Source organism: Cephus cinctus, unplaced genomic scaffold, assembly GCF_000341935.2.
Source record: "Cephus cinctus unplaced genomic scaffold, Ccin1 Ccin1_scaffold0101, whole genome shotgun sequence".
Classification (NCBI taxonomy): domain Eukaryota; kingdom Metazoa; phylum Arthropoda; class Insecta; order Hymenoptera; family Cephidae; genus Cephus; species Cephus cinctus.
Genome location: NW_014332838.1, coordinates 608,567 through 636,110, shown reverse-complemented (window position 1 = coordinate 636,110; position 27,544 = coordinate 608,567). Strand labels below are relative to the sequence as shown.

The window sequence follows — 27,544 nt, the reverse complement described above, 5'->3', positions numbered from 1 at the left end:
AATAAAAATGTTTTATTTTTTACCTAGGTCGTTAAGCTAGCACGGGATCTCATTTACTTTGGATTCTATAGCTTCAGTGATCTCTTGAGATTGACGAAAACGTTACTCAGTATATTGGATTGCGTTTCGGAGAGTGACTTTTCTGATGGGAAAATACCCACAGGTGAAATTGACTGTAAGTTATACTAATACCTCCCGCTGCTACGATACTGTTAAACTATTTCGTTGATTATTTTCTTATTGTCAGTCAGCTGTCAAAATAAAATTCTTACGCAGGTGTAAATTAAATAGGATCAATATTTGTTTTAAAACCATCGATGGTGAATTGCTAAGTAGATAAGAAAAATTCTTTGATATTCCTTAATTGTATTTTCATATAGAACACTGTTAAATTTGAGTAACAAAATGAAGATTGACTTTCTTATGAAAAGACTACAAGTCCTTTTTGCATGATCAAATGTATAAGCGTGCCTCTTATGAGCCGTTTGCTTTAGTTGCATCTGACGGTAATCTTCGTCATAATTGAACTCTACAAATTGGATATTTTTTCAATGTTTTTTTCATCCAGCGAACAGTTACGTATAACGATATTACACTTTAAAATAGTTTAACAATATTCTCTAACTAACCAGTGTACCTTTTGCACGTTTCGCATAGCTGAATCTGTGGATTCGGAGGAAACAGGTAACTGTGCAATCCAATGCTGATCGTAGCTAATGTAATACTAGTTTATGTATAGAATACCTTTAACACCTGGTGATAAGCCGATGGTACACCTAAGCATGTTCCTTATGTAGATAATACAAATATTTCACAGTCCGTTTCACTTGTCCTGCTTGTTACGAATCTCTTTCAATCGATATTGTAATATTTTAAGGACACAGAAAATGTCCTCATGGAAAAATCACTCCTTGAATATAAATTATTATTTCTTTCATTAGACATCAAATTATTATATACACATATCCGCATAAATGATTTTGTTCATCGTTTCGTCTGTAAATAGCTTCAATTATAAATATTTGAAATCATCATTTTTAATTAGTAAGGTAACATCTATAGAGTTTCATTTATTAGCTGAAGGTGGAGTTCTGAGATGCATTGGGGATATGGGAGCCGTGATGACAAGCTTGACACTTGGATCAGCTGGACAAGTATTGACTGGAACATCAGCACCGAGACCAAAGCCATCTTTAAAAAAAGAATATCCACTAGTGATGGATACGAAACTGAAGATAATAGAGATACTGCAGTTCATTTCAGACGTTCGACTGGATTATCGTATCTCCTGTTTGCTCAGCATATTTAAGCAGGAGTTTGATGAGACGGAAAGAGCATCCGGTGACGTGAGTCTTGGCCAGAAGGGTATAGATTTAGAGTTAATAGGAACTCAGGCTGAAGGAATATTTGGGAGCAGGTAAATTAATTTTATAAATGTATTGAAAAAACAATACTTTTTGTAGTTTTTGTGAAGTAAAAACATTCAATTTATATTGAGCGTTTTATTCCATGTCTTCAATGTTTGCTAGAATAAAATCTAAAACTTGTTTAGAAATTCTTACGAATTAATAACAGCGTTCAATATTTTCTTCTTACTAATGCCTGCTTAGTGAGGAATGTGTTGCACTGGACCTTGATGGTCAAGGAGGAAGAACTTTCCTGCGTGTTTTGCTTCACTTGGCGATGCACGATTATCCTCCACTAGTTTCTGGAGCTTTACATCTTCTATTCAGACACTTCAGCCAGCGCCAAGAAGTGTTACAAGCTTTCAAACAGGTTAGTCGCTTCGTACTTCGTGGGCTGTATTAAGTAATATTTTTATTTCCTGAAAATCTTTATTTGTGATTTATACGTAAACGTTTCAGTATTGTCTAACAATGTAAATGTCTATCAGGTTCAACTTCTAGTCTCTGACAGTGACGTAGAATCGTATAAGCAAATAAAAGCGGATCTAGATGTGTTACGACAATCCGTCGAAAAGTCTGAGCTTTGGGTTTACAAGTCAAAAGCAACGGAGGAGCATGGGAATAAAAAGAAAAAAAGCAAAGAGGATGAAGAGGAAAATTCAACCCCACGTAAAGCACCGCCTCAGTTATCATCTGACAACAAGAAAGGTTTATTGACGATTGCGTTTGCTTTTTTATTATAAAAAGTTCAAGTACTGTATTGCAAATGCTTGTTGCTTCGATGTTCACAGGATCTGCAATTGACTTGGATGTTGGACCACCTTTACTAGCAGATCAAGCTGAAGAGTATAAAAAGATTCAACAGATTTTGATCCGTATGAATAAATTATGTATCCAGTCAATACCAGGTGGTCCAACGAAGCCACGGAAACACGAGCAAAGATTGTTGCGAAACGTTGGAGTACATACAGTTGTGCTAGACCTACTCCAAGTACCTTTTGACTCAAAGGAAGATGTTAGAATGAATGAGCTAATGCGTCTTGCACATGACTTCTTACAAAACTTCTGCTTGGGTAATCAACAGAACCAGGTTTTGTTGCACAAACAATTAGATTTGTTCCTAAATCCGGGCATACGAGAAGCACAGACCGTGTGCAGCATCTTTCAAGACAACTCAACACTTTGCAACGAAGTTAATGCAAAAGTGATACAACATTTTGTACATTGCATCGAGACGCATGGAAGGCATGTACAATATTTAAAATTTCTGCAAACAATAGTCAAGGCCGAAAATCAATTTATACGAAAGTGTCAGGAAATGGTTATGCAGGAGGTAAGTTAAAGGGTTCATTATATACAAATTCTCAATCTTAATGATTACTTCAAACATTCTTTTAGCTTGTACAAGCTGGAGAAGATGTCTTGGTATTTTATAACGACAGAGCGTCGTTCAATCATTTTGTTGAGATGATGAGGTCTGAGAGACACCGAATGGATGAAAGTAGTCCTCTTAAGTATGTAAATGCATATATATTTTCAAATATGGAATATTCGTTTTATCGAGAAAACTCATTACTAAAACTTTAAACTTATTTTTCATTTGTATTCAGGTATCACGTGGAACTTGTCAAACTATTGGCATGCTGCACAATGGGCAAGAATGTAAATACTGAAATAAAATGTCACAGTCTTTTGCCATTGGACGATATTGTCGCTATGGTATCCCATCAAGACTGCATTCCAGAGGTACGTCGATGATTTATAATAAATTAAATGTGACTCACATTTGATTTATAATGCAATAAAATGTGAATGTATCAACAGGTGAAAGAGGCATACATAAATTTCCTTAATCACTGCTATATCGATACCGAGGTTGAGATGAAGGAAATTTATACTTCGAATCATATGTGGTCTCTATTCGAAAAGTCATTTATAGTGGATATGGGTCTGGTTGCCACTTCAACGCATGATCGACGTCATGCTGATACGGCTCTTGAGAATTACGTCACCAATTGTTTAATGAACATCATTACCACCTTCTTCAGCAGTCCTTTCTCGGATCAAAGCACAACTGTCCAGGTAGAGTACCTATATATCGTTTTAATTCATAATTTAATTAAAGGGTGACGGTCTTTGTTATGTTAATTGATATATTACTCTTTTGAAAATTGCTTTGTCATTCTTAGTCATGTATACGAATGGTTCACTTGGTTTTATCCGTTAAAATTTGCAATAGATTTTTATCTGATGCAGGAGGGAATATGACTTTATGTATCTAATTCTTAAATTGAAACGTTTTGTTCGCGTAGATGCATGGGCTACTACTTTTTCGAGGCACTTAAACTTTTCGAATTCCATGTTAATATAGAATTGCTTTTCTCTTTAAAGAATATTTTATTGTTTGAATAAAATTACATGATTTTTTCATTTACTCGTTCATTGTTTTAAATAATCACTTATTATATTTCTTTCACATTACAATCGAAGTACTTCGAATTGGAGGTAAATTAGTAGACAGCAGAAATTAGCCGATTAGATTAGAAGTACAATGGTGCACATTAGTATTGAAGATAAAGTCATTACGTCATTAGGAACAAATATTGTACTACAGTAGTCTCATATGAATATGTTCACCATAAATAACTTATCGTAATAATCAAAATATTAAAATGAATAAAATGTTATAATGAGACTAAGTAATCAGTCCAAAGTAATGTCTAATGTAATGTTGAGATTAACGTGCTTTTAAATTTTTTAAACTAAAAAAAAAGTCGCAATTTTCAAACACAAAGTATAACAAATGCTCATCTCGTTCGATGATTATTAGCTTCGCATGCTAATAAACAATTACGTATCATTTAACCAAGCACATATCAAAGTCGTTCAAGAGGAAAGCATATATTTTTATAATTCAAACAGCTAATGAAATGTACGAAAAAAAAAAACGCGCTGGTTGGGGGTGCTTTGTGGGATGTGAAAAAGTGCTATCTACTTGAGAGATTCATTAGTACATCGATAAATTCGCAAAATGCGGTAATTTGTGTTTTTCATTTTATTAGTTAAGTCAGCAAATAAAAGTGTGCTAAAATTGTCGTAGTTAGATCACATCTGTCATTCATAGTTGAATCATTGCAATATACGCTCATGTTAAATGAGTCATTGAATCATCCTTAAAACAATGTCTTCACTTGATGTATGTTTGGTCATTCCTGGTTTGCATTAGTGGCATGTTGTGTGTTTTTTTGGCATGTGTCAACTGGTCCTCTGTCATTCGATCAAACTGGCTTACCGGTCGATGGGCTCTATGTATGGTGGCGGTATATGGTTTACTAATAGAAACACCTGCACGAGGCTAGACTTTTTTGGCGTCCCAAGGAGGGTGATCACCACAACGATAATAATCTTACTGGTTGTGTGAGTACTATGCCTGATTGCTTATTATTACTTTAAATTGCATGAATTTGAATGCAGCATTAATTACATAATAATATAACAAATACCACTTAGAATGTTACGAGAGTTCATTTATGGGTATGAAAAAAAAAGAAGTTACTTGATTGGAAGAAGTTCAAACCGAATCTTGAATACTAGAATGGTATTGTACACATGGCTATGAGTAAATCTTTTTTCTTCTACTACTGAATTCAAAAGCAATGTTACTTATGCTGTAACATAAATAGACGAATGTATAAATGAACAGGATTAATCATGAAGTAAATTGTAAAACTGTATTTTTTTTTTCTATGGTGAATTTACTATTTTATGATATTAATATCAAACGCCATCCAAAATGATTTTGTATTTTTCCATGCCTTGCCCGTTTGGCGAACATACGATTTTTTTGTAAGTAAATTATAAATTCTACATAATTTTTTTTTACGTGTGCATCTTGTCATTTGCTGTTCGTACGTCGTATATCAATGTTCGATTATCGTTTATATTTCCTACATCACTCTCATTTATTTTATACAGACACGGCAGCCGATATTCGTCCAATTGTTACACGCAGCTGTTAAAGTGTCCCAATGTACGTGGTTCAATGCAGGACAAAGATTTACCGTTGAAAATTGCATACGAACGTTATCCGATGTTGGTCAGTATAAAATATCTTTATTTATTAGTTTTTTCTCCGTTTATAATTAATTAATATTAACATTTGTACATCAGCCAAAGGAAGAAGCATTGCAATTCCAACGGATCTGGAAAGTCAAGTTGCGTCCATGTTTAACAAAGCTGCAATGCTCAGCAGACAAACCAGCAAATGGCTTCAGGCTGCCAAACAGCCAAAAATGGAAAGAAGCCAAAGCCAGGTAATGTGTATGATCTTATATAATTTTACTTTACATTGGTTATCTTTGTGTTTCATATACTATACAGTATGAATTCTTTAACTCATTAACACATGTATCTTTTCAATTGCAAAGAACGATCTATTTTCCTCTTGGGACATTAGGGATGAGGTAATGAATTGCTTAACAGGAAATAAATATTCCCTTGGCACAATTGCACCTGACTGTGCATATAACCATAGACTCGTTTATAACACATTTTAAATAAAATTTGTACAGTGAGAGACAATTATGTATAATAATACATAGTAGGAATGCACAACACAATGTACATAATTCCATATATATATATATATATATGTATATTATACTATTTTACAACGTGATTGATAATTGATTTTAAGAAATTGTCTAATCTCTAATTAAGTTTGATTTTTAACAGCTAATGAGACTAGATCGCAGCATTATCGAAGGTCTACAGGATATCGTGTCTCTATTGGAAGAGCAATTGAAACCTTTGGTACAATCGGAATTATCCTTACTGGTTGATATTCTTTATCGTCCAGAATTGCTATTTCCGACATCTACAGACGCGCGAAAACGTTGCGAAAATGGCGGATTCATTCATCGGTAAGTTCTTAAATTTTATACACTAGCATTTAGAATGGAATAAAAGGTTTCGTTACACATTGAACTATCTAATAATGTTCTAGATTGATAAAACACACGGAGAAGCTTCTGGAAGAGAAAGAAGAGAAACTATGCGTAAAAGTACTGAGGACGCTTCGAGAGATGATGGCCATAGATCCGGAATACGGTGAAAAAGTGAGTTTACATAAATTTACCGTGCATGAAGTTGAAATTACATGAATCATCGATCATACAGAAATACGAATACTCACAGCATTGTAGCATAGAGGCATTTGGTATCTTTAATATAAAACCAGACGACATTGATTAACGTGATAAATTGCAGTGAAGATTAATTTTTTTAATTTAGCAAATTCCTAGACGTCGCAAATTTTGAGTTAACTAATCTGGTTTATTTTAATGTGAAAACTGAATGTCTCGCAATTCGGAGCACTATAGATGATCGGTACGCAATTAGAAATTCTCTTGGCTTGCTAATACCTACTATGAGAGCAATATATATTCTACCTAATAAGCTTTTTCAATGAGCCAAGTCATACGAATATTTGGACGCGCGGATGAGTAGTTCTGGTAGAATAGATCTGTAGGTAAAAGTGTTTTCATGCTGCAAAAGGAAATTGAGGATCTCTCACAAAAGGCAGATCCGGAAAAGGAGACGGAGTCGCGTGTTGCAACAGATTCCAATGATCAAACAGAGATTCAGGAAATGACGCAACAGCAACGGGTAACGAATTATAATGGCCAGAAACAATTCTATTTAGGCACGACCGTATACGAGTTTAACATGAGAAGCTGCTTAGATCGTCCTATTCCCGATCAATATAGTAGTACCAAAGAGAAAGATAATGAAAATTGTAGTAGACAACCTTAGAACGAAAAAAATCGTTCGCTTCGCCATATAAAAGACGGCTAGAAAAATATTGAAAACCCATTTATTTATTCAGACGATCATGCCTAAACATTTTTCTGAACGGCTTAGCTTTTTCATTAAATGGCTATTAAAAAAAAAAGTTTGAACGCATGAGCCTTTAAATCACGCATGTCTCATCACACTCGCGATTCATCAGCATCTATGCCTGTTTGGTTTGCAGCGCTTTGGGAGCAAAAATCCTATTGTTTAATTACGGCTAATATTAAAAGTATGAATGAAACGCTCATCTGATAACCTATGACCAATAGTAATCTGCACTGTATATAAAGAATCAGTAAATCAATATCATATAGTATGTTCCTTTGTTGAAACACTGTGTACAGGATGCATTATTATTCCCTGTGCTCTGTTATATATACTACGTATAAAGTAACTTGATATATATAATTATCAGAGTACAGTTTAAATACAATTTTTTATATAGAGTATAATATATCAATAAAACCTGATGTACCAATATCTTGACTACTTATGATTTATATACTTGATCCTATAGTATGTTTCCCAGCCTTATTATATTGTTAGAGTAGCAGAGTAATTATGGAAAAACGAATTACGTAAACGGTAGAAGAATATATGTTTGGAATTTTGTACAGATTCCACAATAGTTATGAAATAGTTATGTATTCATTGCAGATATTTAAATAATTAAATTTGTTGCCACTACTCTATCTTTGCTTTACACTACGTTGCCAAAGGCACTATATTTTTTATATAACTGTACCGTAACTAGCACCAAATATAATACATTATGACAAAATGCATCAGATCTATATGTAACTTTGAAATTCAAAATTATTAATGTCTACCACTATTGTATAATCTTGGTCGTCAATGCGAATACACATAAATTCTTGTTTTGTATTTCCTTCAAATTTGTACAGCTACTTTAAATTTTCTTTATGTCAACTTTTTCATAATTGTATATAATCTTTTACTTTATTTTAGAATAGTATAATTCCACGTGTCACAAAGAATGTGAACATACACAATTTAACGTATCCACATATGTAATACTATCTTTAACATAAACGGTCACAAATTTACTATTATCTTGTATACAGTATTGGTACATCGTGACTAACTGCATTTCCCTATATCCCAACATTTTCTAATATTCTTCATTTTATACAGGGTGACGCGCTGAGAAACAATTTATTGATTCGATATTTCGGAAAATCTTACATTCAGAAGCCAGAGACTGTAGAAATTGGAGTACCATGCACAACAGCTGTTACTCATGGTCCAGGAGGTATGATTATTGTGGAATGAAGTAATGATAATAAATAACGAATTATCTATTACGTCATTAATTTTTTTTTTTTTTTTATCTAAATCCTAGCCAAGATGCTGAGTCGGGCTGGTCGTACCCTGCACGAAATTCAAAGTCATCTGGATAGAGAAGGAGCTTCGGATTTGGTTGTGGAATTGGTAATTAAAAGTGTCCACTCACCCAGCATATTCGTGGAAGCTGTGGAATTGGGAATAGCACTATTAGAAGGAGGAAATCCCATTATACAAAAAAGCGTCTTTACTAAATTGATGGGTGGTGATCTAAGCCAATCATTCTTCAAGGTACATAACTAAGTTCAACTTTGATTGAAGAAAAATACAATATTCGCGATTCGCATATATTTAACAGTGACGATGTTGTTCAGGTATTTTATGACAAAATGAAGGACTCGCAACAGGAAATTAAATCGACTGTCACTGTGAACACGTCGGACATGGCTGCGAAAGCGCACGAGGATAAAGAGCAGAGTAAGGAATTGGAGAAAGTATCAAGAAAACGAACTTCCGGTATGATTTGCTCTCTGAGTACAACTTTTGATGTTAACTGTGATTGAAATTATGTACGTAGTGTTTCTGGACTTTTCAATATCAGGGAAACCAAATGGAATTGTAATAACTGACGAGTTACGAGAGGAATTAAATCAAGCTGCAGCTTCTACTGCACAAGCATATGCATCTGTACGTACTATTGCATCTGGCGAGGATGCATCCAACAATGCAGCATTGGGCTGTGCTTTGGAGGATATGTTGGCTGAGAAATTGGAAAGACACCGTACTGGTGGTACCGTTGAAAGAGACGAAGCTCAACTCAGTGCCAAGGTTCTCGTCATGCAGCCAATATTGCGCTTCTTGCAATTATTGTGCGAAAATCATAATCGCGACTTACAGGTAGTTTAATTGTTGTCATAATACTCATTTTTCAATAACATAAAACTCTGTATTCATGTCCTTTTTTATTGGTGTTCTTTAGAATTTTCTTCGTAACCAAAATAACAAAACGAACTTCAATTTGGTATCCGAAACACTCATGTTTCTAGATTGCATTTGTGGTTCCACGACTGGTGGTCTGGGACTTCTTGGATTATATATAAATGAGTACAATGTCGCATTGATAAATCAAACTCTAGAAACTCTAACTGAATATTGTCAAGGACCTTGCCACGATAATCAAAACTGTATAGCTACTCATGAATCGAACGGTTTGGATATCATAACTGCTTTGATATTGAATGATATCAATCCCCTGGGTAAAACGAGAATGGACTTGGTCCTGGAACTGAAGAACAATGCCAGTAAGCTGTTGCTTGCTATAATGGAAAGCAGAGGAGATAGTGAAAATGCTGAGAGAATTTTGTACAATATGAATCCCAAGCAGTTGGTTGATGTTGCGTGCAGAGCTTTTCATCAAGAATCATTGGACGATGAAGACGATACCGATGACTCGTCAACTGATGGGGATGAAATAGTATCACCCAAAGAGGTACGTGTAATTCGATTTGATCAACGTCAATGATTTTTATACTATTATTTTTTTTTCAGGTCGGACATAACATTTATATCTTGTGTCATCAATTGGCTCAACACAACAAAGAATTGTCGACAATGTTGAAACCATCCGATTTGGCAAACGCGGATCCAAAAACGAACAAAGCTCTTCAGTATTATGCCACACATACAGCTCAAATTGAAGTAATTATTTTTCTAACTATTGATTCATATCATTTACTTTAAATGACTATCATTCATTGAGAAAAATTGTCTCTGATGAGATGTTTGTTAATTAGAAATCATTAATTTTCTAGATTGTTAGAAACGACAGAACACTGGAGCAAATAGTTTTCCCTATACCAGAGATTTGTGAACTTATTACTATGGATACGAAAATAAGAGTTTTAAATACATCGGAACGCGATGATCAAGGGTCCAAGGTCTCAGACTTTTTTGAACGAACCGAAGATATGTTTAATGAAATGAAATGGCAGAAGAAACTAAGAGGTTTGTTCTTTGTTGTAAAAAAATTCTATTCTTCATGTATAATTTTAGAATTGAGTTAAGCAACTAATAAAACTTTGTAAACTTACCACAATTTTCAGGGCAGCCAATGTTGTTCTGGGTGAGCAGTTACATGTCACTATGGAGCAACATTTTATTCAACTGTGCAGTTCTTATAAATCTTATAGTGGCATTTTTCTATCCGTTTGTTGATTCAGTACCTAGTAAGTTTAAGATAAATACATGAAACAATTTGATTGTAAATTATATGAAACGATTTTAATTCTATAACTAATCTCTTTTAGAACTTGGGCCACATTTGTCTGGCCTTATATGGACAGTTATGATATCATCGGCTGCAATTGTGATTACGTTACCTCGAGAATCAGGTATACGTACTCTAGTAGCATCCACAATTTTGAGACTCATATTCTCTATAGGACCCGAGCCAACACTATTGTTACTTGGTTTTTTAACGGTATGCAAGATAATTAAGAGCCATATTAAGATTATATAAACATGGAAAATTATATTTTACATAAAAATGGTATCTCTTTAGGTTGTTTTAAAAATAATTCATCTAATAAGCATAATAGGAAATCAGGGCACCTTGAGCAAGAGTGTAGAACAAATCTTAACGAACGTGGAACTGCTATATCACATGTGCTACCTTATATTCTGTGTTCTTGGAATCTGTATGCATCCATTCTTCTACTCAGTCTTAGTAAGTAATACAATTTTTAATTAAATGTCTTGATAATTGTTACTTGCTTCTTTAATTATAAAAGAATGAAAAAAATTCATTTAATTCATCTGGAAACACTATTTCAGCTATTCGACGTCGTGTATCGTGAAGAGACTTTACTCAATGTGATAAGATCAGTCACGCGGAACGGAAGGTCCATTATATTAACAGCCGTTCTTGCACTGATTCTAGTTTATATGTTTTCCATTATCGGTTATATGTTTTTCAAAGATGACTTTTTGGTTAGCGTCGACGAAGAGTTCATTCGTGAGTTTTTACTTAAATCAATAATCAACTGACACCTGTAAAACATAAGAACTTTAAAAAATAATCATGTATCATATTTTCAGCCCCTGAAGAAATAGGAGGTACTTGTGAATCGAAAAACAGTGCAAATTGTGATGCAACTGAGACTATATCACGATACGCCCGGGAAGGTATGTATAATTAAAAAAAAAAACAAATTGTACTATACTTTTGTTTTATAGTATGAATATTAATAATTCAAATCATACAGCGAGCCAGCAGAAAAATAACGACGCCGAGGTGATGAACGTTGGTGGAGAATTAAAGGAACGCGCTTGTGACTCATTAGTGATGTGCATCGTAACTACATTAAATCAAGGCTTGAGAAATGGAGGCGGCATTGGAGACATACTAAGAGCCCCTTCTAGCGCTGTAAGTGTAAAAAATCTTATCACTTCTCCTTCCATCTTTTATAACTTTCAATCGTACAATACCCGTTCATATTGTTTTTCAGGAACCTCTCTTCGTTGCCCGAGTCGTTTACGACCTGTTGTTCTTCTTCATAGTGATTATTATCGTTCTAAATCTGATTTTTGGTGTGATCATCGACACGTTTGCTGATCTAAGATCAGAGAAGCAACAAAAAGAATTGATTTTAAAGAACACATGTTTCATTTGCGGTACGTAACGAAATAGCCACTGAATATGATTATTATGTAATATATAATTAATTGCCATTAATATATACTTACAGGTTTAAATAGATCGGCATTCGACAACAAGACAGTTTCATTCGAAGAGCATGTTAAACATGAGCACAATATGTGGCATTATCTTTATTTCATTGTCTTAGTAAAGGTAAAAGATCCCACGGAATTCACCGGTCCCGAATCCTACGTTTACGCAATGGTTAAGGTAATAGTCCATAGAGCTTGGAAAATCTTAGCGATACTCATTTCTTTAAGCTCTATGTACTTTCACAGGATCGCAATTTGGATTGGTTCCCAAGATTAAGAGCCAAATCATTAGCCGCTGACGAAGGCGAGGGTGAACAAGTTGAATTAAGGAGTTTGCAATCCCAGTTGGAATCTACTCAGCAATTGGTCAAGTGCCTGTCTCAACAACTCACCGAACTTCGTGATCAGGTAAAAAATATATTTATTAAATTTCTCATTCAATCAAATAATAATACCTATCATTGATTTTTCCATTAGATGACGGAACAACGAAAGCAAAAACAGCGGCTTGGACTTTTGAATTCTGCCTCGGCATACCTTCAAAATACGCCCGCATAAAATGTATGGAGTGGCACAATATGTATTGTATCGTGGACGAATCTCAATCTCCATACTCCAAGGTGATATTTAAATGTTTGCGTGATTGCATACGTGAGTTATTAAGAAGCATTTAAAGACAAGTTGATTGATAGGATTATGAGTAGAGGCATTTGTACGGTTTTGTTCCTAGTAGTTGGAAATATCGTTTTCTATAGGGTGGTGTCCGTCGCGTGTTTTTCTTTCATCGAATCGTCCTTAACTCTCTTTGTCTATTGTTGCGTAGACTATTATTATCGAGTAATAGTTTGCTCCGCAAGATGATATTGTACGTCATTACGGGTGTCATAGCTTTATTTAAATAAGTTTGGAACAAAACGAATACAATTAATGATTACACGTGTATGAATACTTTCCACGAATCTTACCGACTATACTATTCATATGTCTAATGGCATCACCCTGTATGTGCATAAATGTTACGACTCCGAATATAAGTAAACGTGCAATTTCCGTTATACGAAAGTCAAGTACAGTAACTTGTTATAATGTTAAGAATGGAATGTTAACTTTAAACACGCGTTACTTAAGAATAATTTATAGTAATGACGGATAAAATCCCTGCGATAGATTCACCATATGAAAGTTCGAATTTCACCGTGACAATGAAGCGGTGAGAATTAAAAAAAAAGAAAATCACTCTTTTGTAAATGTCGTAGAATTTAATGCGCTGTCGCCACAGCGCGTGATATCCGAAAGACCAAGAAATTATCAAATCTTCAATATTTTCAAAAAAGTTTTAGAAATCGATACGACCGACAACACCGTGGTATATCGTTTTTTTAAAGGATTTATTACGAATTTAGGCAATCATTTGTATATTCTGTGTAAAGCACTAAAAACTCATTTCGACTTTTTGAACTGGTTCTGAATTGCGCTCATTAGTCCATGTTAATTATGACATTATGTTTTGCTGATTTCCGAAGGACAACTTAAATAACAGAGAATTAACGAATACATTTAAAAAAAAGTAATGACGCAAATGCATAAGAACGTTGTTGTCATGTTTTACGAATTATTATAAACGTATATACATTAGACGATTATATATTTAATTACTTATACACGTTTTACTGCTCGTTATCATTTTCCTCCGTTTTCAAAGATATTTTACGTAAACGTTATCGACATTAGCTGTTAACTTTTCTGAAGTCAACATATGGATACACGATACTGGTTAAAATCATTTTTTATGTGTAGTTACGATTTAGCTGCAATTATTTCTGTATAGCGATTGAACGGAAAGCATCATATTAATTTTTAACACTGCGAACGACACGCTAATGTCGCGAGATGAAAAACGGAAAAGCCGTTACTCCATATAGTGTATTTAAAATGTCATTGCGATGTTACGCGTACATCGTCACGAACAGACCTTCTAGTAATGTAAATAGAGCATCCAAATAGTTATGTCATACAAGACACATCGTAATTTTTAGTCGTTTTATATCTAATTCTTCATGGTGTTACTTAATCTCAACAACACACTGTATTTTGCATATGTTTAATAATTTGTGCCAAATTTCGTTACCGATTAGCTGTTGCGAATCTCTAAATAGATCTGATCAACCAACTACTAAGTTGTGTACGACCGTACCTTATGAAGTAGGAGCTTAATTTTTTTTTTAGTGTACACGATAAATATGCTGTGTTATGTTTAAATAAACAATATTTGATTTTTAATTGTTTGTATTAATTCTTTTGTTTAAACATATTTGGAATGGGAGGATGCATTCTGCAGTTGGAGTTTTATGGAATTAACAAAAATCCTCCAAATGCTTCCCATGAAAAATCATGTCTTGACTTTTCGTTACAGGCCCGCTAGCGGAATTTTACGAAACTATCGCAGATAGAGTCCTTCGAGTAATAATCTGGCAAAGAGCATTTTTGGTAGTGTATACGTGTAGTGGGGCTAACCGGAAATAGAAAAATTAACTAACTTTTTCCTCAATAAAAAAAAAAACACGGTCCTCTATGGGGCCACGGATGGGTCGTAGCTCCCCTTCATGAGAGGCACGACCTCACGGAAATGGGCGAGGAGGGGCCCATTTCGCGCCCTTAACCTTCTTATTTATCCTGCTTTTTTGAGTGTTCTCTTTTCTCGCTCCTCCCGAATAATCTGATTCTCGTGCACACGTTTTACGCATTTTCTTCTCTCCTTGTTCTCTCAGACCTTACCATCTCTCTTCCTCACTCTTTCTTTTTAACAATCTTCCTCTTTTTCCCTTCAGCAACATCTATCTTCCCTGGCTGCTACCACCAAACGTTTCTACTCTATTTTCGAATCTCCTATTTATATAATTTATTTTCGATAGTATACAACTTCAATTCAATTTTTATCTACTCCGTACATTCTGCGAGATTTTGATTTAGCCTTAATTTTATATTTTAAATAAATTTTGAAAGTAAATCAAGATCCAATAATATTTAGTAAAAATTGAGGTGCTACACGGGTGTCAAGTTGGCACTGCACTTTCTTAAAAAAGTCCTAAAAATGTTTCAACAATAGATTTTTTCAATAGTTCTTGAGAAGTTCTATAGTTCCCGGTCTCATTCTAAGCGTTACTTTGAGAATCAGCGGTGAGTAGCGGAGAACCTCTGCCCGCCAAGCCACGTGTTCATGTTCACGTTTAGCTCGGCTACGACGGGATTCACATTGTCGACGGAGGCAATGATCACAAAATCATATTTCCAGACTCGCCTCTGTTGTGCATCTCCCTACTCATCTCTGGCGCATCTCCCTTTTCATCTCTGTACATCTCTGTATGAAGTTTCATCTGGTCTCATGTTCTCTGTAGTGTTGTTGTATGATCGCAACCATTAGAGTTATGTTAAAATAACATTTACTTGATAATTATTCATAATAAGAAATATAAAAATTGTATGTGATAAAACAGTCAACATGAAAGAAATTCGCAAAAAGAGCGAGGTATGTTCATGAAATAAAGGTTATGAACTGTTAAATTGAGTGTACTTAACCTTCAAGTATAAGAGACATATCCAAAATATACTTTACATTTTGTTAAATTCTTATACTGTTATATTAATTTACCAATGAATGATTTTCAGGCATCTAGTACCAGTTCTTATAGTACATCATCATTGTCATCTGATGACGATGCAGAAGCTTGTGACCTGAAACCCATTAAGGATTACCTATTTGACCGTAAAGAACTTGCACGACAATTATTTAAGTCGGTTAAGACTGAAAAAATACGTATGATGTTACCCCAGGCATTAAAGGTATTACTTTAGAACGTGGTTTTAACAGTGTCATTATGTCTATGTTGAAATAGATTTCTTTTATCCTTTATTCGTTGTATTTCACAGAAAATGGGTTTACCTGAATTGGAAGAATGGTGTGCCAGCGAATTGAGTGGAATGTCCAGAGCTAGAATTTTGTGCATATTAAATGGTCAAAAAATGTTAGAATCTTCTGAATCGAGTGATACGGACGATTCAGGTATTTATGTTGAATATTCATTCATTTATGTTGAATACTTATGTACTTGCAAGAAAGTCTTGCTAAATAACTTTGATGTATTTGTGTATAAACTAAATAATGTTTTGATTTTATTTTGAAGGACCATCTTTGGAAATTATTTCTGATACTGAAGAATGGTTGACAGATGAAGATGTCCCAAATAAGGAAGATGAATTGCCTTCTGAATCGAAAAAGCTCAAAATAAAGAAAGATAAATGCAAAAATAAATCCAAATTACATAACCAGAAAAGTCATGATAAGGATAAATTGAAAGGAAAAGTAAAGGGGAAGCATAAAACAGGAGACGAACCTAATGCACCTGAGATAAAGATAAAGAAGGAAGGTGAAAAATTAGAAAAAGAAAAGGAAGGAGACAGTTTACTCGACTTACTGGAGTTAGAAATGCGCGCTAGAGCCATAAGAGCTTTGATACGTAAAGAAGAAGATATTATACCAACAGTACCCACTGACAGTGCAAACCTTTCAAAAGCTACATCAAGTTCCATCAAAAGTACAAGTATATCAAAGGAAAGTAGCTTAACTTCAAAATGCATTGAAGGAAAATTGAAAGAATTAGAAATGAATTGTACGCAATCAGAAAAATTAGACAATGCTAGAGTAAATATAGCTGATGATGAGGATGTAGTTTTAGTAGTTCAACCAACCCCGACAATAGAATTGCTATCGAGTGGAAGTGAAGCTGAAGATCAAGGAACACGTAGAAATAAACGACTAGACAATGAACGCCTCTCTCATAAGGAACAAATGTCTAATGTAAGTAACAAACACACTAAGAGTAAAAATCTTGAATCAAATAAGGAAGAACCTCCTAGTAATGATAATATTGCCATAGCTGCTAATAATACTCAACTAGAGGTTTCAGAAAACATTTCAAAACATTCTAATAATATAAATACAGATATTAGAGGCAATCCATTAAATGTTATTGTGTCTACTGAAACTAATAATTTAAAAATGGTATCAAACAAGGAAATAAGTGTGGAAGTGAATACAAATAAAGAAAAGAAACTATTTAAAAAATTAAAGAAAAAACCACGTTCGCGAGTAAAAAACAAATCCACAAATAATTCCATAGGAAGTTGTGTAGAGAGTAAAAATACTGAATCGAATACATTAAACAAAGCATCTACTTCCACATCAAGAGAATTAAGTGAAACAACTATTCCTATCGAAAAAGTAAAACAAGAAGCTGGGAATGAAACCTCAGAAGCAAATGAATCTCAACAAAATATTACAAACAATACACCAAAAGAAAATCAAGTACCAAATACAGCAAGTATCTTAACGATGGATGAAGATAAATCTGGAGATTTAGAGGAGATAATAGATTTGGACGATTATCCAGATGACATGGACGAGATCGAATGCGCCGATAAAAACAACACCAACAATACTGAAAATCCAGACAAATTGTTAAACAAGTCAGAGCAGAAAAAAATCCAAGATGCTACGCAAGTAAAGCCAAGTTCAGCCGAGACTTGGGCGACTCGCTATTATCAGACAGACGATGTTCAAAGTGTGATAAAAGAGTCCAAAATACAATCGGAAATTCGGAAACGTTTACGAGAACGTCAACGTTTGGCTAGACTAAATAATTCCCCTAATTCAAACTCAGTGACGACAACACCAGCCCCCGATATTCAAACGGAGAAAGTAGAACTAAAAACTACTGGATCGGTCGAAGAATACTTAGCTCTAAAAAACATAAGTGTAACTGCAAATCTAAGCAGTAGCAGTAGTAGTTGCAGCATCGTTGCTTCTGAAAAAGATACAGTACCTGACACAAATGTAACCACAGCAAACAATGACAAAAGAACTACAATTAAAGACGCTGAAAGTACGACTGTAACGTCAGCTGTAAATAATGTCATAAATGAGACAAATATTACGAATGAACCAAGCACAGATTTTCATCCTGACTGAAACTCTAGTCAATTATCATACTATGAAACTGTTTGACATACTTTGTATTTATTACAAAGGAACCCCTTTAGGATTCATTATTTAGAATGATACAATGAGAACTTCATTAAAGCTCTGTGAAAATCAAGTCATTAGTTTTTTGTTGAAAATTTATTTTCCTTTATGGAAGCATTTTATATTTGAAGCATTTATGTTGAGAAACGTATTAAACACGTAGGTTGCATTGCTCGAATTATTATTTCCGTTGACTAAATGTATTTATAATTTTCTATGGACTCATGTAAAGCTTTGAATATTATTTAAAGGGGCACAAAACAGGAGCTTTTATTAATTCAATCTGCTTACCGATGACTTCATACCATTACCGTTATTATATTTATGGTTCACATAAAAAATCCTTTAATCTCTCCATGTAATCAAGTGACTAGCATATATATTATATGTATTGATGAAAGTTTGACATTCTTTGGCATCGAATATCCCAATAATAAATGTATAATCTCTAAAAGTCGCTTCGTGGCCTGAATCGTTCGCAGTTAAATTTATCCAATTGCTGTACAGCAACTTTCTGCAACTTATTTTCAACTTTGAGAACAATTTCGTCTCGCCATTTTTTAGTTAACCAGTTCAACATGACAGATGCTGGGTAATTTAATGGACCCAAACCCGTTACTCGCAAGTGTATCTTGCCGAATTCTGTCACTTGTAGACGATCCAATGTTTTGGTACATGGTCTCTGTGTGTAATCTACTGTTATTCTTGAATCCAAAGCGACACCATTAACATCACCAGTGAATTCACCCTTGACTTTAATGAATGCCAATTTCACCTGAAATATACCAGGTGTGCTATTATGAATTAGAATTTCTGAAGCACTTCCGCAATGAGTTATGGCTGTTCGAAACCACGGAAGCGCTTAACTGCCATCGTAAAGGATAGTTTTCAATGTTACCTTGTAGCTATCGTAATGGAGGTGCGCTTCTGGTAATCCAAAACCACATGATGCAGTAAATTTAAATCCATCGTGGGATAACGTAGCATCATCAACCCTCCTTATGGTTGTTAGGTCACTAAAGAAAAAAGAAATTTCTCACTGTTAATTAAATCGTTGACGCCTTTAGCAAGAATTCATTATAAAAAGGCATTACCTGAACGTTCCGTTGAAAGCCTGAAAATAACCTCCAATACGGAAGAAATTGCCACGCATGAAGTACTGTTCTATATTTGGAATGGGAATGGTGCCTTCATTCTTTTCTCTCAGCTTGTGAATTAATTCTGCTACAGCGATATCAACCAGGATGTTTATAGTAGACTAAGGAAGAAAATATAAATTAATTGCTTTATTGGAGTATAGAAGATATGAAATGTGGATGTACCTGATATGTACTGGTTTTGTCGAGTTCGGTTCCCGTTGTCATTCTTGATTGCATATCAACCGTCGGAAGATTCGGTATTAAATCATTGTGCAGTATTGGAGCCGATTGCAAGTCGTAAGATGATGGACCAAAATCATTGAAATATTCTTCCGATACATTTTCACTCAATCTTCGCGCTCCTACATTTGCACAGATCATTGGACCAAGACATAATTCGATCTTATGACGAATTTCATTATCTAGTGCTGCCGGGATATCGCCCCTAAATTATCGGCGCATTATACACTTTTATCAATTTTGTTTTAAACTGACAACATTTTTAACAAATAAAATTACCTTGAGTTTCGTGGGAGAATCAGTTTGCAATCGCGAATAGTAAAGGTGCCATTTTCTCCTGGCTAAAATTATTTATCGGGATTTGCAAGAATTTCAAAAGATAGGGAGAATAAGCAAATCCGAGGGAATACTCACTATAAGCTTTGCATCCCCATAAGCGAGTCCATCGAAAACTTGAGAAACCCTTTGTGATTCCGACTTAATACCTTCCTCGAAATCGTTATGTACTATGTGCGCTGAAGAGTCGAAAAATCAATTTTAAAAATGCTCTGGCAACTCTTTTCAAACAATATATATATACTCACCCCTAAAAGCAGCCATAGTATTGTTTGCCAGGAGTCTGGCCGATTCCCTATCCGGATACGTGGTAATGGCCACGTCTTCCGTTTTAATTCCAACCCATAACTCAGCGCCATAAACATCGACTTTTTGCCCCTCCGCCACCAAAACGCTAAAGTTGTTCGGTATACCGCAAGCTAAAATTTAAAGCGTTCGAATACTTGGCATTTGTTCAATCAGTGAAATCATCATTACATACTAAATAATCCATAAATTATCAAGTCATCATCATATCCTCATATAATATTTAATATTCAATATAGACCACATGCAATCGAGAACCCTATAAGGACCCTATACACATACATTATAAATTTCCGTGATAATTTCGTAACCAGAAAGCTTTATAAGTTTCAAAGAGATATACGTGGGAGTTTACTACAGTCTGACTCAAAAGAGACCTACTTGTGAATTTGAAAACGTCGATTTCCTTTTTTAATTTACCACTAAATAGTAACTCTCGGTCAAACTCTGACTGCGAAACAATAAGTACAACGAGGTTAACTTGGAAGCAATAGCAGAATCCGTCTCAAAGTTTCCCCCAGGGCCAGAACGACCAGAATAACGCTCAATGCGAGTGCCTATCCAAATTGATGTATTGAAAAATTCAATTTCCGCGAAAAAGCACAAATATAAAAGCAATCTATTTGGCAATCTCCTGTTTATGGTATATAAACATAATCGCATGAAACGTTATGGTAAAATTGTACACGAAACTTTACTTTGGTTTAATTATGATCCTCCAAACCAATTCAATGCAGTCAACAGATCAAGGAACCGTTTTCTGTATTCTCATTGACAGTTTCCTAATAAACATAAGTACACCGTAATAGAAAATTGTGCGTTCAATTAAATCACTATTGGACCAAAATTTACGACATATCTAAATCCTACGGTAACTTCAGTCACTTTAATATGCGTATAGTGATCGATAAATTGTGCAATCGAAAAAAGGAAAACAACGATAAAAAAAAAGGTTAAGCAATAATTATAAATTATTCTGTCTTGCTGGACATAGTGTTAATGAAGAGTCTCGTAAAGACACTGTAAAATAAAGAAAATAAAGCACCGCATGAAATAATAATGTAGAAGAAAGTTCACGGAGGAGACAGAGTGCCGTGTTTCCATTTCTATGTGGAAGTTCGCGCGAGATCGCGAGTTTCTTAACTGTTTAATTCGTTGAACACACAGAGGAGGGACCAGAGGTGAAGTCCTTATAGACTCTGTACATTTTTCCAACGAGTCGCGCCTCGCGCAGGCGAAAACTTCGATGCTCCAGAAACTTTCTAGCTTCTCGTAATAACGTAAACAGGGAAGTTTGTTTTACTGACTGTGGAACGCTGGTGTAAGGAAAACATGGTAACTGAGAAAGAGACGACTTACATTCTGGACCCGAGGCTACAGCTTTAGATAGCGCTGCAAGAAGATAGACGGTCAGGGCCGTCCAAAGTTGGGCAACCATCATTTTTCTCTACTGCTCCCTAAAATTAAAAATCTGTCATTATTTATATATATGAAATTGAGCATTTTATTTTGCTCTTTATTAGCAAAGGGAATATCTATACGAATAGTTCTATACGAACGCGTTCATTATGCTGCGAGCTGAAGATTTTTTTTAGAAATAAGATTCACGGCTTAAAGGTTTACGCGAAAGTATGCGAATGCAAAATAGGATCGCGCGTATTTTTAAAACGAGACTGGATGATATTGGAAACTCATTTTCGATAATAGGGACTCTCTGTTAATTAAGTCATTTCTATTTCTCTGGTGATATCGTGTATTCCCTTTAGAATTGCATGAGCCCATGATGCCCCAATAAATGCATTTATTTATTATATATAGTGTGGGGCATATATAAGATTTTTTTAATTATAAATTTTTATTTGATACATATTACAGGCTATGGTTATATGATACGCAGTTATACGATATGATATTCACGATTGTGATAATACTGTGACTTATGTTTTTTGTGGTTAAGCGATAAAAATTATTTGTGTTGATACAGATGTCGACTTGGAAAATAATTCAGGCTTGGGTAAATACATTAAAATCGCATACTCGTTATTCCCGATGTATATCATTGCCAGAAGTTCGGAGCGCAATAATTTTAAAAAATCGAAGAACGACGTATTTCTATGAAAAGCGATCCAATTACGGCTGTCCAATTACACTAATTCGTTCGTCGTTCACCCAAAGGTATTTTATCGTTTTTACTCTGTCGAGTTATTAGTTTTGGACTAAAATGCGTGTCAGTTTATATATGCAATCTGTATTACAAATATTATACAGTATCACGCGTTAATTTATCTCATATTCATACCCACGTAATTTACAATATTTAATAATAAATTGGACGAGAAAAAATATATTTTGTCAAAGATAATATACCTTAGTCTATAGTAATTGCTCTCAGAACTTCGGACACAAATATTCTCCACTGTTTACTCAAACCAACGATACAGCTTACTATCTTTATAACAAACTCGACAAAGACACGTTACGCTGATTACATTCATAAACAGATTACAATATACGTATTTATTAACAGTTAAATGAAGTGCTCTTGTATGCTAAAGTTCAATTACTGCAGAATACCAACGCAACCATATGAACTGTACTATAGGTTAACATACCTCAAGCCAACAAAGAAAGTGTGTCAGCTGGGCAAGATAATCCGTGTAAAATGTTTCCCGTATTGTAACGAACTGATTTCACGTAATTACAAAAGAACTCTAACAGTTGTACCACAAAGAAAATTTCATGACTTCCTAATCAGACGGAAGATCACTGACACTCTGTTGGCCGGAATGACAAACACTACTGAAGCATAACACGACTTACACTTGAGTTGAGTCACAGCTGGATTCGCAAGCGTAGTTAACCTTGATAAGTGTAGAAGAATGTGGGGGCCAAGTTTTCTGTAACCAGTTAAACAGGAAATCAACCATATCCTATGACAACCATAAGAGTCAGTCAGTATTCGAATTTGGTTTAATTAATATTTAACACAGTTCCATGTGGTAGGTATTGCTTGTGCGGACAATAAATATATTGTGCAACAAATTTTGTCGTGCTTTGAAAATAAACATTAAGGATTTATAAAAATGGAAATTACGTCATGTGCAATGGTCTCAAATAACATGAGTAATTAGTATAATAATCAAAAGAAGAAAGTGTGTATATACATTTGTCTGATTTTAAATATTCAAGATGGCGTCTACTAACTCGTTGCGTTCCTAAAATTCCCAAGTCGAGATTGAATGCTACGTATTCGCAAATTTTCCAGAGAGAGAAAAAAGAATGTGGACGCCGAGTATTGAACGACTAGTGTTAATGAGACACAGTGAATTCAGCCTTTGAAGAAGATCTCGGCTTACCCTGCTCTTCACAGTCGATGCGTTTGCATCATTGGGATATATCAGCATGTTTGCATAGCGTATAGCTCTGTCGTGTGCATCCTGCATTATCCTGCTCCGTACACATGACTGTAGTTAAATTTAACAAAGGCCGTGAAGTATCTGTAAATCCCAGTTGTTTTAACCTCAAAAGTTTCAACGTTTGTGTATATGAATAGGCAGATACATATTTCTGTACGTGTTATATACGAAAATGATAGCACATAGAATATAAGTATTCATATACAAGTCAGGAATGTTTTGTACAGTTCCACAAACTTGTAGTTGTTTTAGAAATCGATCATTCGGTACCGACCTATGACGGTCGACGCTACTAGTCCTTTATTGTATTTCAACAATGAGTATTGTTATAAAAATTTTTTTTCGTTGCTTTCAATAAATTTTTTATCTGCTTGCGTATGACGATATGAAGAATCAACGAAATGATTGATGTATTCATCGGACCAAGCGTTTTGACAATCAAACTTTTAGTTCGAATTTGACATTGGAAAGCGTCGATAAACTACACGAGAGACGCAAATCAATTATTAAGAAGCTCCTTGGCAACCATTAGGGATGAACCTTCATACACTTGTAACATGCCGCAAGATTTGGATATCATGTAAATAGTTGATGGACTTAGTATTGAGTTAGTCAGGATTGGATGGTAAAAAGGAGAAACGTTATTGAATAGCTTTGAGCTTAGCTAGTCTGGCCATTTTGATGGTTACAGTTAATACATATAACAGTTAACTAGATAATCCATGGTCTCTGAAAATTTGACGTACCAGCAGTTGCAGCGTCCTGTCGTAGTTTCATATCGAGCTATATAGCTATATATTCATATTGAGTCTCATCTTTAGGGAATTTATAGCTATATAGAGTATCGTACTCGAGAGTTCAGTTAATGGCTCTTACGAGATGATCGATCTGGTCTGAGGTATCTTGCGCATCGAACCTATCCAAGTACTTATCCATCTACCTATACACTGCACTTTGAACAAGAAGTGAAATCTCTGACGCTGTGGGAGTTCACGCGCACCTGAATAGACGCCATGATGGAAATCATAATTCCCCACCTTGTGGTTATACTAACGTCGTATTACGCGTACGCGTATGAACATTTGACGTAACTTGGAGAACGCTTTCGAATAGTCAGGGCTGCTTCTAGAATGTGAAAGGTCCACGACTTGTTTTCTTCCCAGTTCCTTATCCTTTTGATCCTTCGAATTCAATTTTATGTAATTCCGTATAAGCATACGTATGCAACATCAGAAAGGCTTATTGTCCCACCTTATTATATATTACGCTAGCCAGTCTAAAACGTAAAAGGAATCTCGGGTAGATTTTTCCAGGAATACATTTTTTTTCACCATTTTTTATGATTCAATTAATATATGTATATAATTGATTTGCACTTATGCGAGTAAGGTCTAAATCGTGAAAATCTCTCCTTCTTGCGTCAGCTTCCTAGTACATTAAATATGATTATCCCATCTTGTAGCCAGTGAAATAACATGTAATTTACTGACTGCTAACCGATCCATCTCGTGCTAGTGCAGGAGTCCCGCTTTAACACCCTTTTAAAACTCGTACTCATGTTACGAGATAAAATATGCTTCCGTTACGTATCAACGTAACAGACATAACAGCGAGGGATAAGAATCTACATATGTTATAAACCATATATTTTCCATGAGTGAATACCATTAACGATTGCACGATAATTAGCGTCAGGCAGAAAAAGATGGGTTAGATAATTTAAAAAAAATTTTAATCTTAACTTTTCATCAATAAATATTAGCTGGGATCCAAAGAAAATGTCACTTGTGTAATCGAACGTTAATTACGAGGGTTGACTTTTTTCGTGAAAAGGAGAAATGTGGGAGTTTCATATTAAATATACAGAGCAATGCATGCACCGGAAACAGTTTATATGATTTGTTGATCTGCTACCATGTCAGCATATATGCACTTAGGTGTATGTAATAACCACGTGTGCTACTATTACGTATAGTGAGAGTACTTTCTTGGATTTTAAATTCCACTATCTCTTATGTACAGGGCTATTAGTTATCACAGGTACAGAAGCTGTCTTAGGCGCGGAAGCAGATCCAAGGAGTGGCTAAATGACAGTCGCCCAGGTAACACGATATCTCCAAGCAGGTTTCATTCCTGTGTTTAAAAAACGGACATAAAAAGGAAAGATGCAGAGCCGTAAGATGCATGTGAGAAAAGTGCTTTAAACCGTAATGCTATATGGTAGCGGTATACATATATGTTTACTGTTCCGAGCGAGTGAACACGGAGATGAAATAATGAGTGCACTCACTTTATTGCCAAGGGAAATACGTATCAAAATAGAAAGTGATTTCTCACTCTCGTGGGATAATATAAATCGTACCGGAAATAAGTGAATCATTTCGAAACCATACCCGGAAGTTATACGATATCAATACGCAATTCAGTCGTAAATAAACGCACAATATCTAAATTCTGGCCCATGCTGATTCTACTTGTTTTAAATGTAAAAAACAATGTTTTATTCATTTACAAAAAGTATAATACATCTGAGAAAATCACATGAATACATATTGGTGATAATCTTTTTTTTTTCTTTTTCATTACACTACTGTACCCGTATTCTCGCTACTTTGCTTCGGATCGAGTGTTCGTACTAATCTGATGCAGAATTTTTCGCTTAATTGATGATTTCAATTTGAAATATCAGTGATGTCCGAAACCACCAAATCCACCACCGAAATCGTGTCCACCGCCGAATCCGCCTCCATATCCGCCACCGAAACCACCACCCTCTTCGTGACCCTTTAGAATCACAGGGTAGGGCTCTTTGACGACCACTGGAACCTTGACGGGGTAGGGGACTGGCTTGTGTACCGTTACGGGAACTTTGACTGGATATGAGACTGGATAAGGTACCTTGACCGGAACCTTAACAGGTACCTTGACAGGGTATGGTACATGCTTCTCTACAGGATAGGGTACGTGTTTTTCAACGGTGACTGGATAAGGTGCTGGAACGTGGACGGGATAAGGGCGATCAACAGGTACCTTCACTGGTACCTTCACCGGATATGGGACATGTTTATCCACGTGGACCGGATACGGAGCTGGTACGTGGACGGTCTTTGTGACCGTCACGGCAGGGATGTGTTCGTGACTTATTCCTACACTTTCACCGCCGCCTCCATAGCCACCTCCTAGACCGCCTCCATAGCCACCTCCTAGACCACCTCCAAAACCATGGCCATCCGAAAAACCACCGAAACCACCATGGCTTCCTAGACTCAGCTCAAGACCTCGTTTTGGTTTGGTATCCTTTGTTTCGGAAGTCGCTTCGGTCTTCTTCGTATCGCCAGCTGCGGCTAGCGTTATCAGGCCGCACAGTAGAATTATCTTAAACAAGAATGTTGTGCTCTGATATTTTTCAGGAAGCTGCGTAATCTTAGTAATCTTTCTGAGATAAATAATATGTTAACAATATAATTAAATATTGTTTCGTTTTGGTACAGTTCTCCAATCTTATACTTACTTTGAGACTGTCGGTGCTGTTCATGTTGGTCGGCAGTGAGCACACTGAATCTGTGCTGGTTACCCTCGCTTTTATAAGGAGTCGAAGAGTGGCTCCTCCACCGGAGAAGTCGAGCGTGCCGAAGGAACAGTCGGCGGGCTAGAGAACCGCCTCGAAGAAGAGGAAGCAGCGTATGTTTTCACCAGCGACTTTGTCTTGTCTCCTTCTTCTTCGGGTTACTTCGT

General features: G+C 35.4%; 4 protein-coding genes across 28 annotated transcripts in view; 2 read left to right on the top strand and 2 right to left on the bottom strand.

Moving 5' to 3' along the window:
- The window catches only part of LOC107274736 (inositol 1,4,5-trisphosphate receptor), a 37,436-nt gene extending 22,863 nt beyond the window's left edge, over positions 1-14,573 (top strand). For 6 of the 22 annotated variants that reach the window (XM_025091880.1, XM_025091884.1, XM_015754181.2 and 3 more), the window contains 34 exons: positions 28-175; positions 658-684; positions 1,078-1,417; positions 1,611-1,776; positions 1,895-2,114; positions 2,198-2,739; positions 2,805-2,920; positions 3,017-3,152; positions 3,231-3,488; positions 3,897-3,911; positions 4,746-4,823; positions 5,382-5,502; positions 5,577-5,719; positions 5,834-5,869; positions 6,141-6,328; positions 6,412-6,523; positions 6,963-7,073; positions 8,415-8,532; positions 8,623-8,855; positions 8,939-9,080; positions 9,166-9,461; positions 9,544-10,053; positions 10,113-10,262; positions 10,376-10,568; positions 10,667-10,789; positions 10,871-11,043; positions 11,125-11,289; positions 11,397-11,577; positions 11,661-11,747; positions 11,828-11,988; positions 12,071-12,236; positions 12,311-12,471; positions 12,540-12,701; positions 12,771-14,573. In XM_025091880.1, the coding sequence (XP_024947648.1) occupies positions 28-175; positions 658-684; positions 1,078-1,417; positions 1,611-1,776; positions 1,895-2,114; positions 2,198-2,739; positions 2,805-2,920; positions 3,017-3,152; positions 3,231-3,488; positions 3,897-3,911; positions 4,746-4,823; positions 5,382-5,502; positions 5,577-5,719; positions 5,834-5,869; positions 6,141-6,328; positions 6,412-6,523; positions 6,963-7,073; positions 8,415-8,532; positions 8,623-8,855; positions 8,939-9,080; positions 9,166-9,461; positions 9,544-10,053; positions 10,113-10,262; positions 10,376-10,568; positions 10,667-10,789; positions 10,871-11,043; positions 11,125-11,289; positions 11,397-11,577; positions 11,661-11,747; positions 11,828-11,988; positions 12,071-12,236; positions 12,311-12,471; positions 12,540-12,701; positions 12,771-12,851 (5,859 nt within the window). In that variant the 3' untranslated portion in view covers positions 12,852-14,573. The remainder of the gene's footprint in view (positions 1-27; positions 176-657; positions 685-1,077; positions 1,418-1,610; positions 1,777-1,894; positions 2,115-2,197; positions 2,740-2,804; positions 2,921-3,016; positions 3,153-3,230; positions 3,489-3,896; positions 3,912-4,745; positions 4,824-5,381; positions 5,503-5,576; positions 5,720-5,833; positions 5,870-6,140; positions 6,329-6,411; positions 6,524-6,962; positions 7,074-8,414; positions 8,533-8,622; positions 8,856-8,938; positions 9,081-9,165; positions 9,462-9,543; positions 10,054-10,112; positions 10,263-10,375; positions 10,569-10,666; positions 10,790-10,870; positions 11,044-11,124; positions 11,290-11,396; positions 11,578-11,660; positions 11,748-11,827; positions 11,989-12,070; positions 12,237-12,310; positions 12,472-12,539; positions 12,702-12,770) is intronic. The other 16 variants (XM_015754180.2, XM_025091882.1, XM_015754182.2 and 13 more) reach the window with 16 other exon arrangements.
- Positions 14,574-15,358: 785 nt separating this feature from the next.
- On the top strand, positions 15,359-18,445 carry LOC107274760 (protein IWS1 homolog A). Its single transcript, XM_015754245.2, has 4 exons — positions 15,359-15,819; positions 15,960-16,133; positions 16,221-16,353; positions 16,475-18,445. Exons 1-4 carry the CDS (start codon positions 15,793-15,795, stop codon positions 18,316-18,318), a joined length of 2,178 nt encoding a protein of 725 aa, XP_015609731.1. The 5' UTR covers positions 15,359-15,792; the 3' UTR covers positions 18,319-18,445.
- A 171-nt stretch (positions 18,446-18,616) lies between these two features.
- Positions 18,617-23,839, bottom strand: LOC107274761. Of its 4 annotated transcripts, XM_015754247.2 has the most exons (10): positions 23,598-23,839; positions 23,214-23,290; positions 21,753-21,849; positions 20,336-20,506; positions 20,166-20,266; positions 20,031-20,092; positions 19,695-19,956; positions 19,467-19,630; positions 19,271-19,388; positions 18,617-19,147 (listed from the first exon to the last, which is right to left on the bottom strand). In XM_015754247.2, exons 3-10 carry the CDS (start codon positions 21,832-21,834, stop codon positions 18,821-18,823), a joined length of 1,287 nt encoding a protein of 428 aa, XP_015609733.1. In that variant the 5' UTR covers positions 21,835-21,849; positions 23,214-23,290; positions 23,598-23,839; the 3' UTR covers positions 18,617-18,820. The 4 variants fall into 4 exon arrangements, with proteins under 4 accessions (XP_015609733.1, XP_015609732.1, XP_015609735.1 ...); XM_015754246.2 differs by lacking the exons at positions 23,214-23,290; positions 23,598-23,839 and adding an exon at positions 23,006-23,185; XM_015754249.2 differs by lacking the exons at positions 23,214-23,290; positions 23,598-23,839 and adding an exon at positions 22,761-22,886.
- A 2,447-nt stretch (positions 23,840-26,286) lies between these two features.
- LOC107274600 (adult-specific cuticular protein ACP-20-like) lies at positions 26,287-27,479 on the bottom strand. Its single transcript, XM_015753866.2, has 2 exons — positions 27,321-27,479; positions 26,287-27,184 (listed from the first exon to the last, which is right to left on the bottom strand). Exons 1-2 carry the CDS (start codon positions 27,342-27,344, stop codon positions 26,495-26,497), a joined length of 714 nt encoding a protein of 237 aa, XP_015609352.1. The 5' UTR covers positions 27,345-27,479; the 3' UTR covers positions 26,287-26,494.
- Positions 27,480-27,544: the final 65 nt, after the last annotated feature.

Coding starts and splice junctions, on each gene's coding strand:
- LOC107274760 (XM_015754245.2), top strand. CDS start 15,793: ATGAAAGAAATTCGCAAAAAGAGCGAG. Junction 15,820..15,959: donor AAATTCGCAAAAAGAGCGAG/GTATGTTCATGA, acceptor AATGATTTTCAG/GCATCTAGTACCAGTTCTTA. Junction 16,354..16,474: donor GAGTGATACGGACGATTCAG/GTATTTATGTTG, acceptor TTTATTTTGAAG/GACCATCTTTGGAAATTATT.
- LOC107274761 (XM_015754247.2), bottom strand. CDS start 21,834: ATGATGGTTGCCCAACTTTGGACGGCCCTGACCGTCTATCTTCTTGCA. Junction 20,093..20,165: donor ATGGGGATGCAAAGCTTATA/GTGAGTATTCCC, acceptor AAATAATTTTAG/CCAGGAGAAAATGGCACCTT. Junction 19,957..20,030: donor ATTCTCCCACGAAACTCAAG/GTAATTTTATTT, acceptor CCGATAATTTAG/GGGCGATATCCCGGCAGCAC.
- LOC107274600 (XM_015753866.2), bottom strand. CDS start 27,344: ATGAACAGCACCGACAGTCTCAAA. Junction 27,185..27,320: donor ACAGCACCGACAGTCTCAAA/GTAAGTATAAGA, acceptor TTCTTGTTTAAG/ATAATTCTACTGTGCGGCCT.